This window comes from Podarcis vaucheri (genome assembly GCF_965113315.1).
Source record: "Podarcis vaucheri genome assembly, chromosome: 3".
In the NCBI taxonomy this organism is placed as follows: domain Eukaryota; kingdom Metazoa; phylum Chordata; class Lepidosauria; order Squamata; family Lacertidae; genus Podarcis; species Podarcis vaucheri.
The window spans coordinates 118,402,718-118,417,879 of record NC_138761.1 but is presented as its reverse complement, the minus strand read 5'-3'; the positions used below and the strand labels follow the sequence as shown (position 1 = coordinate 118,417,879).

General features: G+C 45.3%; 1 protein-coding gene across 2 annotated transcripts in view; it reads right to left on the bottom strand.

Moving 5' to 3' along the window:
• Positions 1-15,162, bottom strand: part of FGF18 (fibroblast growth factor 18) — a 248,047-nt gene extending 232,885 nt beyond the window's left edge. Inside the window, exon 1 of one of the 2 annotated variants that reach the window (XM_082216520.1) lies at positions 14,781-15,162. In XM_082216520.1, coding sequence (XP_082072646.1) covers positions 14,781-14,855 — 75 coding nt within the window. In that variant the 5' untranslated portion in view covers positions 14,856-15,162. The remainder of the gene's footprint in view (positions 1-14,780) is intronic. The other variant, XM_082216523.1, reaches the window with a different exon arrangement.

Sequence of the window (15,162 nt, the reverse complement as noted above, 5' to 3'; positions counted from 1 at the left end):
AATAAAGCGAGGTGAGCACCGCAACCCCAGAGTTGGTCACGACTGGACCTAATGGTCAAGGGTCCCTTTACCCCACTCAAATCGCTTTTAAAAATTGGGTTTTGTAAACAAGAATAATGTTATACAAACAAGTATAGCAAGTTTTCTCATGTCATTTGTATACAGTGGTACCTCGAGTTAAGTACTTAATTTGTTCCAGAGGTCCGTTCTTAACCTGAAACTGTTCTTAACCTGAAGCACCACTTTAGCTAATTGGGCCTCCCGCTGCCGCCGCCCGATTTCTGTTCTCATCCTGAAGCAAAGTTCTTAACCCAAGATACTATTTCTGGGTTAGCGGAGTCTGTAACCTGAAGCGTATGTAACCTGAGGTACCACTGCATCACAAAAACAGCATATAAAAAATGTGGAAAAATATCTACAACATGTTTCGTTATTGGTGGTCAATGTATAAATTCTTGGTTTATCAATTGGTTTAAGCAATTCGGAAGAGGAAGAAGGAAAAGGGGGTGGGGTCTGATGGTTATGCTTCTATTATTCTACTTAGTGTATGTGTGGGGTTTTGTGTCAGCATTACTTGTATGGGTTCTCTTACTATTCGCTTGTTGTATTTCCTTGGTGGTGAGAGAGGTTGCGGTGGGCCTAGGGTGTGGCTGGTTGTCTTTGGTTGGCTGTAGTGAGAATTGTTTTTGTGAGAGAGCGGTGTGTGGGTGGGTGGGTGTGTTTGGATCAGGGCAACCAGACTGATTCGTATGCTGTCAGGGGATTCTTGTCGTTGTCTTGTTGGGCTGTGTATGTGATAAAGGGGAGCCATACCAGGGTGAAGGTATCTTATTCTATTTGTCCCCATGTCAGCTTCAGTTTATTGGTTAGTTTTTCTAATAAGGCTGTTTCCCATACTATTTGATACCGTTGGTCCATGCTTACTCCTGACTTGTCTCTCCAGTCTCTGCTTAAAACACATTTAGTATCCAAGCAAACCCCTGTGTTGCAAAGACAACGTCAACAATGTCTAGGCAACACGATGACCATATACATACGTAATAGACAATCTTTATAGAATTCCTTCAAATCATAAAAAGTTCAAAATGAAATCTTTAGTCTCCAAGTCTCTGAAAATCTTTAAATGAAGCGAGGTACCAAATTTTGGAAGACAAGCTGTGAAGCTTTGTGTATTCAACAATGATGTCAGTAATTCCAGATATTGACTACTGTTTCGTAGAATTCTTCATCAGCGTTGTGGGTGGATATAGAATGCTCCATAAACCCATTTTATTTCGAATGAATGTATATAAATGAAAATATCAAATGCTGTGGAGCAGTGCTCATGTAAAAATGTAGTCAAAACACATTTAGAGCACATTGCTTCCCTCAAAGAATAGTTTCTTAGGTTGCTGGGAATTGCAGCTCTGTGGACGATAAACCACACTGCCCAGGGTTCAAAGGGACAAGCTATAAATGTATGGTCTAACCAAAGAACACTATAAGGCAGCATACTTGATGCATTTTGTCATATTAAGTCCCAAACATCAGTGTGGGATTCTAATAGGAGCATTTAAGCAGCAAAAACTGACTCAGTGGCTGCAGTTGGTCAAGAAAATGGGCGTCTGCATCCACTTCTTCTGTGTCCTGTCAACACTTGAGTACATCTTCTGTCTCCTGCTTAGGTTCCTATAGCACTTTACTGTTATAAAGATGAGTGCTGAGAGCAAGTGGTAGCTTTTGGTGACTTCTTTTCCTCTTTAAAACCCAGGCAGTCGTTCCTTCCAGTCCTCCTGGCTACGAATCCTTCAGGAATCCAGCCACTGGGCATGTGCCAGTCTCCCTGGCACTTCCAGATACGCTTCTCCTCCTCTGCACATGTCTAATGGAGCATCGTCGGCTTCTTGCGACATGACCCTGATGGACAGGCAGACCAGCTGGGAAGCAGGGGGTTGTCCTCAGAGTCTCTCCAGGTGCAGCCAAGTGCCAAACGTGCAATTATATTGTGTCAGGTTGTGCTCTTATCACCTAGTGCAGATGTCGGCTTGGCAGCTTCAAGCCAGGACCAGAACATCTCTCTCCGCTAACCAGTCTGGGCAGAGTCTTACACAAGACTTTGCAACAGAACCGCTGCCGAGGGACCAAAGTCAAACTTTTCAGGCTCGCTTGATAGTTTTGCTATTGCCAGGAGTGCCATGTTGGTGGTGTGATCCTGTTACGATTATAATACTGAAATGTTGTTGTTGTTTTTGTCTCTTGTTATATTTGATATGACGCTGTTTTACTATGTCATCACGAAATCATTCTGGCAATGGTTGATTCTGAGAAGCGTTCCTTTTTGAGCATGACTTTTTGTGGAAAAAAAAGTTCCCTACAAGGAATGCCTGACTAATTAGGGGCTTATTCAGAATGCCATGGTTGGGGTGGCAAAAAAAGTCCAAAACAGCTTTAAAGGAAAGGGCTTAGTAGGATACTGCTAAATAAAGGACCTCACTGTGGGAGATTTTATGCAGCCAAACATAACTGTACATAATTGCCAGTAAGAAAAGTTTACGGACCACAGAACGGTCAATTCCTAGAGAAGGTGCAGCTAGGTCACACCCCCTTACCTTTGAAAAGGGAGGTGTAATTGTTTGTTTCCTGTTCCCTTCATCTTCCTCCCTCCTTTTGGAACCATGTTTGAGACTCCAGGCCATACTCAGACCACGTGCTTGAAACTAATTCCTTCATTCTGTAACCAAGAATTCTTTGCCTGTGTTTCTGCTGTAGCGTCGAACAATGCATGAGTGAGACCTGTGATTACTATAAGCAAAGCATTTAAACTGTGTGGTCTATTCACACCAAGAGGGATTGGGGCAGGGAAGAACTGTGAGCACTTAATACTGCAAAATGTAAAGGCCTAACAACCTATATTTTCTGTGCTTTGCAAAGGCGACATAGATCTGTGTTTTAAACTCTGTTTTGGCTAAAGAGTGAGTCAAGCCCCTCCCCCCCCTTTTTTGAACTCAGGCGGTCAGCTGTAGTTCCCCACACACATGGGACTTCAGGATAAACTCAGTCTTCCCCAGGTTATTTCCCAACACACACTACAAAGTCTGCTGGCACAATTGCTTTTTATATTTTAAGATTATTGCAAGCAGGGAAAACACCAGAAGGCAGCAAATTCTCCATGCAAAAATGAGAGATCTTTTCCAAAGAAAACTGTATGGAAGATTCCATACCAGTATAAAGGTAAAGGTAAAGGGACCCCTGACCATTAGGTCCAGTCGTGGCCGACTCGGGTTGCGGTGCTCATCTCGCTTTATTGGCTAAGGGAGCTGGCATACAGCTTCAGGGTCATGTGGCCAGCATGACTAAGCTGCTTCTGGCGAACCAGAGCAGTGCACGGAAACGCCGTTTACCTTCCCGCCAGAGCAGTACCTATTTATCTACTTGCACTTGATGTGCTTTCAAACTGCTAGGTTGGCAGGAGCAGGGACCGAGCAACGGGAGCTCACCCCGTTGTGAGGATTCGAACCGCCGACCTTCTGATCGGCAAGTCCTAGGCTCTGTGGTTTAACCCACAGTGCCACCTGCGTCCATACCAGTATAAGTCCTCAAATGCAGAAGGCACATGAGCTGCTAGCTTTGTTAAGGTTCAGACATGATAGGGGAGCATTCCTACAAACAGAAAAACATAGCATTTGACACTCATAAGAAGAGCTGCCTAAAAGTCTGTGTGATGGATCAGGAAGTACAGGGTTGAAATATCTTCACTGCCATGAACTCAGGCACTATTTGCAGGATATAACACTGTCTTACCTTACATGGCTGTTATAGCACTTAGAACATTTAAAATCACTACAGTGTTGTGTTGTGATTATAATTATTATTATTATTATTAGCAATGCTCACACTAAAAATATGACACCTTTGAAAAGACCAGAATTGTAAGAACTGAATTGACAAGCCGATCACACGCAGGAGCTATTTCATTTGTTTGAGTCTGAAGGGCAAGACTGAAGAGAGATATTTGAAAAATCTCTCCCATTGTTCTTTAAGTGGCTGAATGGAAGCTAGCATTTCGTGGATCTGAAGGAAAGCTTAATAATCCTAGGAATAGGAACGTCTTAAGATGCATCAAGTGAATGGCTAAATTTGACCCTGCAATAAAAGAGATGTGCTGGGAGAGCATTTTTATTTCTTTGCAAAAAAAAAAAAAGTATATGAAAGCAGCGCAAGAAAGTACTACTAAGTTTCCAGCAGATGAAATAGAAAAATGGCCTAATAACCTGCTTTCAAACTATTAGAGGCATTATTAAGAATCAAGCGGTATATACATTTTGCTAAATAAACCGTTCTGAGAAGTAGATGGGGGAGATCTAGCAGATGACAAAATATCTTATCTGAGGTAAACTACTTTGTCTCAAGGTTTCTCTGCTCAGAGAAAGTGGAATATCCCATTGTGTATCAGACTGATGCCTTCTCTATTTGCTTCTTCTTGTTGTTGTTGTTTAGTCATTTAGTTGTGTCCGACTCTTCGTGACCCCGTGGACCACAGCACGCCAGGCACTCCTGTCTTCCACTGCCTCCCGCAGTTTGGTCAAACTCATGTTCGTAGCTTCGAGAACACTGTCCAACCATCTCGTCCTCTGTCGTCCCCTTCTCCTTGTGCCCTCCATCTTTCCCAACATCAGGGTCTTTTCCAGGGAGTCTTCTCTTCTCATGAGGTGGCCAAAGTATTGGAGCCTCAGCTTCACGATCTGTCCTTCCAGTGAGCACTCAGGGCTGATTTCCTTCAGAATGGATAGGTTTGATCTTCTTGCAGTCCATGGGACTCTCAAGAGTCTCCTCCAGCACCATAATTCAAAAGCATCAATTCTTCGGCGATCAGCCTTCTTTATGGTCCAGCTCTCACTTCCATACATCACTACTGGGAAAACCATAGCTTTTACTATATGGACCTTTGTTGGCAAGGTGATGTCTCTACTTTTTAAGATGCTGTCTAGGTTTGTCATTGCTTTTCTCCCAAGAAGCAGGCGTCTTTTAATTTTGTGGCTGTCACCATCTGCAGTGATCATAAAGCCCAAGAAAGTTTGCTTCTTTTTGCTTCTTAGCATCTGGTAAAGATGTGTCTCTTTCAACAATCTTTTTAAAACCTTTCTCCCCAGTCTGTATCTGTAGAGATTTTTGTTAGGTTTTAAACTGTTTTTCACATTTATAGTTTTTTTAAAAAAACTGTTTTTATATGCAATTGGCTTGTTATTTGAAATGTCCTTTATGACTGTGTAGACCCTTCATGGGCAAGTGTAGTGGACGTTAGGGCTGGGCAATGTATCAATACATCGTCCAAAACCGGTTTGAAGTCCACATTGTGGTAACAGTTTCGTAATATTTGACATGGCAAACTATCATGAATCACAATGTGTTCATGTGCTATGTAAAAAATTGTGATATGGGAAAAGCCATGAAGCCAGTCATCACATCCCTCCTGATTTCTGCTCTTCTTGTTGGTCTGTGCTATAAAATAACAGTTGTATCAATATGTTAAAGGTAAGTAAAAATGTATTCGTTTCACTAAGTAGTAGCAGTTGCCAGGACATTACCCTGTTCACCTCTACATAGTTACATACTTATTTCAGACATCGTGATATACAGTGGAACCTTGGTTTACAGTGGAACCTTGGTTCTTAAACCAAAGCGTTCTTAAACCAAAGTGTGCTTTCTCATAGCAGCGGGGGACTCACTTTACAAATGGAACACCCTGAACAGGAAGCGAAACTTGTTCTGCTTCCAAGGCAAAGTTCACAAACCAAAACACCTGCTTCCAGGTTTGCAGCATCCTTAATATAAGTTGTTCATAAGCTGTTCTTAAACCAAGGTACCACTGTATTGGTATATCATGATTTTTAGCTGATGATATATCATATTGTTGGAAACCAGATATCGCCCATTCCTAGTAGACATCACTCACTGGCACAGTTCTTCTTTAATTCTTCTTAATAACTGGGGAATGACCATAACTCAGTGACAGAGCACATGTTCTGTATGAAAAAAGAGCTTGAGCTCAATCATTGGCCTTTCTCAGCAGGGGTGCAAAAGACTCCTGTCCGAAATCCTGGACATTTGCTGCCAGCTAGTGTAGATAGACAAGGGATGCGGATGGTGCTGTGGGTTAAACCACAGAGCCTAGGACTTGCTGATCAGAAGGTTGCGGTTCGAATCCCCGCGACGGGGTGAGCTCCTGTTGCTCGGTCCCTGCTCCTGCCAACCTAGCAGTTCGAAAGCACGTCAAAGTGCAAGTAGATAAACAGGCACCACTCCGGCGGGAAGGTAACCGGCGTTTCCGTGCACTGCTCTGGTTCACCAGAAGTGGTTTAGTCATGCTGGCCACATGACCCAGAAGCTGTACACCGGCTCCCTCGGCCAATAAAGTGAGATGAGCGCCGCAACCCCAGAGTTGGTCACGACTGGACCTAATGGTCAGGGGTCCCTTTACCTTTAGTGTAGATAGGAGGCTCCAATACTTTGGCCACCTCATGAGAAGAAAAGACTCCCTGGAAAAGACCCTGATGTTGGGAAAGATGGAGGGCACAAGGAGAAGGGGACGACAGAGGACAAGATGGTTGGACAGTGTTCTCAAATCTACCAGCATGAGTTTGACCAAACTGCGGGAGGCAGTGAAAGACAGGAGTGCCTGGCGTGCTCTGGTCCATGGGGTCATGAAGAGTCAGACACGACTAAACAACTAAACAGCTAGACAATTCTAGGTGAGCCAATGGTTCAACTCAGAAGAAGGCAGCCTTCCTATAATCAAGCATTCAGAAAGAAGACCGGCTAGCAGAAATCTCGGTTTCACTTGACTAACTCCACAGCTACCAGGAATGAACTCTCCCCCCGACAACTGTTCCCGCATTAAGAGGTTTCCAATGTCAATAGCTGGGTCTTGCCCTGTTGATATGCATCATTCTGTCTGCGTGAGGATTGGCCACCTGCTACCTGGACCCATTCCTATTTTGGCTGATGAATTCCAGCCAAGAGAGGCCAGGATCTTTGCTGGCTGCGGTGAATGTCTCATTTGGCAAAGGAGGCGAGAGCGCTGGATGCAGATTTGAAGAAACAGATTTCACTTAAAAACAAAAACAAAAACCCTACTCTCACAGAGATATCTAGATCAGCAACCAACTTTCTGCCCGTCTGCCCTGTGATGTGATGGTAGACTTGTGATGTGTTAGAAATACACTATATTGCCTAATGCCAGTTAGAATAGATAAATAAAATGTGCAATGAACGTAGACTGTGTATGTATTAGAAGTAGGCTAGACAAGTTAAAACTGGAGAAATTTACAACATGCAAAACTCAGTTGGAGCAGCTTACAATATATATATTTTGGTTTGGAGATATTTTATGACATTCATTGATATATCATAGATGAAGTTAGTAGGAACACTAGGTGGGCTGCAGTTGTTGCATTCTGTGAATGGAAGAGCTCCTTCTCTGCTAACAAAAAGAGTAAGTCAAAGTCTGCCATTTCCTCCCCCACCACATCAATCACCAATCACCAGTGTTGAAGCAATGTTGTGAGGATGCCTGATGATCGTCTTCCAAAGCAACTACTCTATTCCGAACTTAGAAATGGAATGAGTAATGCTGGTGGTCAACAAAAGAGGTTTAAAGACTGTGTCAAGGCAAATCTTTAAAAATGTAGTATAAACACTGACAACTGGGAAACACTGGACTGCGAGTGCTCCAGTTGGAGATCAGCCTTTACCAAAGGTGTCATGGGCTTTGAAGACACTCGAATTCAGGACGCAAGGGAGAAACGTGCTAAGAGGAAGGCACACTTGGCAAATCCACACCATGATCAACTCTGATGACGATTCAGACGTCACCTTGGACCTCTACAGGGGTCAGGGTGAGGCTGTCCCGGGTCTTTAGGGATCATCCTGGATAGCTCAGCTGGTCAGCGCATGGTGCCGGTAATGCCTAGGTTGCAGGATTGGTCCCTGTATGGGACAGCTGCATGCTCCCCCATCGTTCTACACGGACACTGAGGTCCAGCGCTGAGGGCCTTCTGGTGGTTCCCTCGCTGCGAGAAGCCAAGTTACAGGGAACCAGGCGGAGGGCCTTCCCGGTAGTGGCGCCCGCCCTGTGGAACACCCTCCCACTAGATGTCAACTACCAGACTTTTAGAAGACATCTGAAGGCAGCTCTGTTTAGGGAAGCTTTTAATGTTTGATGCATTACTGTATTTTTATATTTTGTTGAAAGCCGCCCAGAGTGGCTGGGGAAGCCCAGCCAGATGGGCGGGGTACCAATAATAAATTAATTAAATTAATTAATTAATTAACTAACTAACTAACTTCCACCCGGAAACCAATGTCCCCACTGTGGAAGGACGTGTGGGTCCAGAATTGGCCTCCACTGTCACTTATGGACTTACTGTTAAAACCGTGTTTATGGAAGACAATCTAACTCGGCGACAAGTGATCGCCAAAGAGAGAAGAGGACATCTCTCTTAGTCCCCACAGAATCTGATCCAGAGGGCTGGAGGATGTGAATGGGGTGGAGGAGGATGCAGTGGGAATCCAAAGTAAAAGACCACTCTGCAAATGAAAGTTCCCTTTCCATTTGCAGAAAGGCAGAGTTGGGCACAACTGCTAATTCTCTAAAGTGTACTCTGATCCATAGCTCAGTATGTTTCTGCATGATGGCATGTCTTCACATGTTTCTGTGCAAGTGATTTGTGCTCATGTAGCACAGATTTTGCATTTTTTTTAAAAAAAAATGGTTACAGTACTTAATTTTACTCTTACACTTCTGCCATTCAAAGGGCTTCCTACTTCTAAGAAGCCATTCATATTTTTAATGGCTCACCTCTTACATGGCTAGTGTTGTGTCAGGCAAAATACAATTGTAGGAAGTACCTTTCTTTGCTCATGCATTCGTTAATTCACTTAAGCAAAAGATCTGTATATTTTATCTACCTTTATATTATCTGGCCTGTCTGGATAAGTAAGCAATCCAGCCTGGTAGATCTATGCAATACAATGCCCCTCTTTAAAGGATTTGCCACAGAGCATATGGAATTTGGCTAGTATTCATTGTTAGTCTACCTGCATGTTGAATTATGTCTTTCATCTGGAAGGAAATAACGTTTTGATAAATGATAGGCCCTAAGGCAGGGGTCAGGAACCTTTTTTCAGCCGTGGGCCAGTCCACCGTCCCTCAGACCATGTGGTGGGCCGGACTATATTTTTAGGGGGAAATGAACAAATTCCTATGCCCCACAAATAACCCAGAGATGCATTTTAAATAAAAGGACACATTCTACTCATGTAAAAACACACTGATTCCCGGATCATCCGCAGGCTGGATTGAGAAGGTGATTGGGCTGCATCCAGTCCCTGGGTCTTAGGTTGCCTACCCCTGCCCTAAGGACAACAACAGCCTCACCAAACATTGACCATAACTCTGAGAAAACACTTCGCTAGATGTGGCTCTTGGTTGCTGGACACAGGCCCAGTTTCTTCATAGATCCATGATCCTCGGATATACCGTATTTTTCGCTCTATAAGATGCACCAGATCACAAGACGTTTTTGGAGGAGGAAAACAAGAAAAAAATATATTCTGAATCTCAGAAGCCAGATCAGCAAGAGGGATCACTGCGCAGTGAAAGCAGCAATCCCTCTTGCTGTTCTGGCTTCTGGGATAGCTGCGCAGCCTGCATTCGCTCCATAAGACGCACACACATTTCCCCTTGCTTTTTTGGAGAGAAAAAGTGAGTCTTATAGAGCAAAAAATATGGTAGTTATTCTAAAGCAGGAGTAAGAAACCTCCATCCCATAGGACTAACATAGCCTGCCAGCTCTCCCCATTTGGACCGTGGGGCCAATTCAGCCAAGCTACACCCACCTACCCATGACATTAATTGTGGGGCAGGTTAAAGGCAGGGCTTGAGTGAAAGGAACCACTGGTAAATCCCATGGTTGCATGGGCGTAGCCAAGGAGGGGCAGCTGCCCCCCCCCATCAAGTAAAATGTTATATACTGTGATGAATCCTAGAACAATAGGATCCAGAATGCAGCAGTCTGATTGATCCGCAGGAGCCACCCAATCCAGCTCCAGGTGGAAGTGAATCAGCGGCCTGATTGGCCTGCAGGAGCAGCCAATCAGGCTCCTGGATGAAGTGAATCAGCAACCTGACTGGCCTGCAGAAGCAGCCAACCAGGCTTCTGGAGGATGTGAATCCACAACCTGATTGGCCTATAGGAGCAGCCCGGAATTACCCAATCACACAGGGCCCGTTGTGTAAATAATGTATATATAGCTAGATGTTTTGGGGAAAGTTTCATTCATTGCTACTATGAGCTGAATAAAGAGCATGAAATTCACACTCGACTCCGAGTATATTTCATAAAACATTGGTTCTGCCCCTACCACAAAAGTCCTCCCCCCCCCATCAAAAATCCTGACTACATCCATTATGGGTTGCCAGCGCCTGGGGCCACATGGAGTGGGGAGGAAAGGAAATGGAGTACGCATGAACATTCAACTTCCTAACAGCTTCCGCGTCACCCAGGAGATCACAGCCACAGAGATAAGAAAAGAAGAGCTGTTCTGTTGTCTGGAGAGGTCACTTGCATGTCAAGGTGCCCAAGCCACCCCTAAATAATTCACAATTCACACATAATTTTTGTTTAAGGTTTTTGGCATAATTCTGGCCACAACTTTATTAAAATACATAAATGTGAGTGGTTGCTTAGGCATTGGTTATGACTATCTGTCCCCCACCCTGGGACAGAACTGACTTCCGGATTCCAGCGAAAGCCAGTAAGAGAAAACAATATTGGGGAGAGCATGGAGCCGGGCACCAGGCCCTCATCCCCAGGGGTACGGACGAAAGAATGGCAAGCCCCTGGATTCCTTTAATGGAATTCCCTTTCCACAGCAGCATTGGAGGGGCAGGCACTGCCAATCTTCACCCCTCCACCATCCAATTTTTTAACCAATGCCTAACGGCAACCTTACAAGTTGTGGCGATTTGCTACGCAGTAGGCAAAAACCAAATGGCTCCAGCCAAATGGACAAAATTCCTACCAGACCCCTGCCCCAAAAGCAGATGACCCCATGACAGGTATAGCAAGGTCAACGCAATAGCCCTAAATTAGGGAAGATAGGCGGGTGATCCGATGCATGCAGCAAAAGAGCCCAGTCGTCCATCCCCCTAAATGGCAACACCAAAATCTGCCCAGTAACCCAACCGCCCAATCACTGTGGATGGTCATCCATACTAACCTGCCCAGCAACAGAGGGGTGGCCTGTGAGACCCCACCGCAATACGTGCTCTCCATGAAAGAGAACATGCTTTCCTGGTTTGCATGGAGAAGCTGTTTTCAACGGAGCCCAGAAACGAAAGAGCGCAGCTGGATTGAGGCAAATTTTGCACACCTAAGAATTCTGTGCCTGGGGCAACTGCCCCTGTACCCCACCCCATGCTACGCCACTGGTAAAACCCCTTGGGACAGCACTTCCCAAACCCCATCTCCGTTGGCTGAATTTAAGGCAGAGACTCCTGCAGTGAGAACAGGACTACCGCAGCTGCCAGAGGAGATGGCATCTCAGCAAGACAGACCATGTTATTTGCCACCTACTCTCAATTTCACTCTTCCCACCATCTGTCTGATAAAAACTTCAGCTCAAAGCCCTGTAGGGCAATATTGCTAGAGCAAGCATTATATGGGCACTTTAAAAATAGAATGGTCTCTGAGCCCCCGCCTCAATCCAAGTAAAAGGCCTGAAGGCTCTTTAATTATTAACAGTTTGCTTTGCTTTCGCACTTTAGATTACAAGATCCTTAGAGGCAGGAAACACACCTTAAACTCAAAAGAAAGCCCTGATGGAAGGACCCCACGAGCGAAGTTCAGTGCCCCTTGCCCACCGCTTTGCAGAATAATCTCATCCAGTTTGTGTGCACAGCTCCTGGTTGTGATAATGGGGAGCGTCAGGGTAGACCAAAGAGATCAGAAGAGACCGTACTGATCTGGGATATGATCTGGAATCGTAGAGTTGGAAGGGACCCCAAGCATACAGCCCCCTACTATGCAGAAATCTCAACTAATATAGACACACAAGACGTAACTGGCTGCACATTTGAATAAATAAGGTATACTATTCATTGTATTAAATTGTAGATATCAACAGAAGTAGCTCATAAAGTTCAACGAAAAAAGCGGGAGACCCAGTGGATCAGTTCATTCTCTAATCAGTTCATGCATAAGGTCCATACAGTGGTACCTCGGGTTAAGTACTTAATTTGTTCCGGAGGTCCGTTCTTAACCTGAAACTGTTCTTAACCTGAAGCACCACTTTAGCTAATGGGGCCTCCTGCTGCTGCCGTGCCGCCGGAGCAATATTTCTGTTCTCATCCTGAAGCAAAGTTCTTAACCTGAAGCACTATTTCTGGGTTAGCAGAGTCTGTAACCTGAAGCATATGTAACTTGAAGCGTATGTAACCCGAGGTACCACTATATATGTGTAAGTGTCTATTCCACCTGTCTGTTTATAGAGTCCAACAATCCACACAAAAGGTTGATACAGTTCCACAGAATCCTTTCACAGAGTCTAAGACAAGGATTTCCGGAATATTAGCCTTGTTTCGCCATCCTGGGCTTCATCAGTAGTACAAACTCTAGGTAATGCAAACAAATACAATATCGTAATCTCACACATTTTTACAACAAAAATAATATAAAAACCATCAACAACCGTACATACCAATTTGCCAAGAAAGCTCACCGGTGGAATTGTGTCAGGGAAAGGACTGTAGTAGTGCAGTTCTGCTTTATATTGTGTCTCGCCAGAGTGGTGCATGCTCTAGTTATCTCCTGCTTGGACTACTGCAACACACTCTATGTGGGGCCACCTTTGAAGGTGACCCAGAAACTGCAATTAATCCAGAATGCGGCAGCTAGACTGGTGACTGGGAGTGGCTGCCAGGACCACATAACACCAGTCCTGAGAGATCTGCATTGGCTCCCAATACGTTTCCAAGCACAGTTCAAAGTGTCATTTAAAGCCCTAAACGGCCTCGGTCCTGTATACCTGAAGGAGTGTCTCCACCCCCATCGTTCAGCCCAGACACTGAGATCCAGTGCCGAGGGCCTTATGGCAGTTCACTCACTGCGAGAAGTGAGGTTACAAGGAACCAGACAGAGGGCCTTCTTGGTAGTGGCGCCCACTCTGTGGAACACCCTTCCTTCAGATGTGAAGGAAATAAGCAGCTATCCTATCTTTAAATGACATCTGAAGGCAGCCCTGTTTAGGGAAGTTTTTAATATTGAATGCTGTATTGTTTTTAACACTTGATTGGGAACCGCCCAGAGTGGCTGGGGAAACTCAGCCAGATGGGTGGGGTATAATTATTATTATTATTATTATTATTATTATTATTATTATTATTAGCAGAATGTCCCAGGCTCAGTCTCTGGCATTTCAGCTGGACTGGGAACATCCACTCTCTGAAACTGGAGATCTGCTACCAATCAGTGTAGATAACACTGAACTAGATAGATCCGTGGTCTGACTCAGTACAAAGCATTTAACTTTGTTCACTTTGTTCCGATGTCTATTTAGGTTTCGCTCATGAGCTTTGCCACCAATTCTTGGAAACACATTCATTCTGTTGCATCTCAAGTCTACCCACTGACGTAGCCAAGGCTGGTGCCAACCGTATTGCTCTGCTTTCCTTTAGAGCACATCAGCGAGGCCGGGGCGAGTCTTGTCATCTGGGCAGCCCAGGAGCTCTGTACACCTGCCCAGGCTTGTGTCCTGGAGTGGGGAACGCAGTGGTTTGACTTCACCCCCAGAAGCGCACTCCATTGTCTCTCGAGTCGGATGGATGCCAGCCATCTATAAGTTTTGCCATCAGTCATCAGTTCTTTGAAACCCATTCCTTCTGTTGCGCCCCAGTATCTGAAGTTCATTCATCATCATCATCATCATTATTTATTATTTATACCCCACCCATCTGGCTGAGTTTCCCCAGCTACTCTGGGCGGCTCCCAATCAAGTGTTAAAAACAGTACAGTGTTAAATATTAAAAACTTCCCTGAACAGGGCTGCCTTAAGATGTCTTCTGAATGTCAGGTAGTTGTTTATCTCTTCGACATCTGGTGGGAGGGCGTTCCACAGGGCGGGCGCCACTACCGAGAAGGCCCTCTGTCTGGTTCCCTGTAGCCTCACTTCTCACAATGAGGGAACCGCCAGAAGGCCCTCGGCGCTGGATCTCAGTGTCCGGGCTGAACGATGGGGGTGGAGACGCTCCTTCAGGTATACAGGACCGAGGCCGTTCTCTCTCTCTCTCTCTCTCTCTCTCTCTCTCTCTCTCTCTCTAAAGTTAAAGGACCCCAGGACAGTTAAGTCCAATCAAAGGCAACTATGGGGCGTGGTGCTCATCTCGCTTTTCAGGCCAAGGGAGCCGGCGTTTGTCCGCAGACAGCTTTCTAGGTCATGTGGCCAGCATGACTAAACCACTTCTGGTGCAATGGGACACTGTGACTGAAGCCAGAGCACACAGAAATGTCGTTTACCTCCTCACCACAATGGTACCTATTTATCTACTTGCACTGGTATGCTTTTGAACTGCTTGGTTGGCAGGAGCTGGGACAGAACAACAGGAGCTCACCCCGTCGCATGGACTTGAACTGCCAACCTCACAATCAGCAAGCACGAGGCGCTCAGTGGTTTAGACCACAGCACCACCCACATCAACTTCCTGTAAGTAGAGAGGCCCTGTAATAGATGGATTGCCTACTTGCCTGCTCTTTGCCTTGCCTGCTGCTTCTCTGTCTGCATGCTGCTGCCCATTTTGGTGAGATGACCACTACACTCATACTTCAGCTGACCACCTCACTATGTGAAGATCATACGGGGTCCACCATCTGCTCCCAACTAAGCCCACCTCACTGAGAAAGAGATTGTGTTGACATGTACCTGCTTTTAGCAGCTTCCGCAAGAGAAATAAATATTCTGCCCACATGCTACTGCCTGCCTGAGTGGAAGAGGAATGAAGACGAATGAATGCCTCTCCCCACAAGATGATGCTCCCTACCTGAAGGACAGGGGCTGCCCACTGTGGCCCATGCTAGCCACCCGAGGGAGAAAAACTGGCCACTGTGATCTCATGCTGATGCTGCCTAT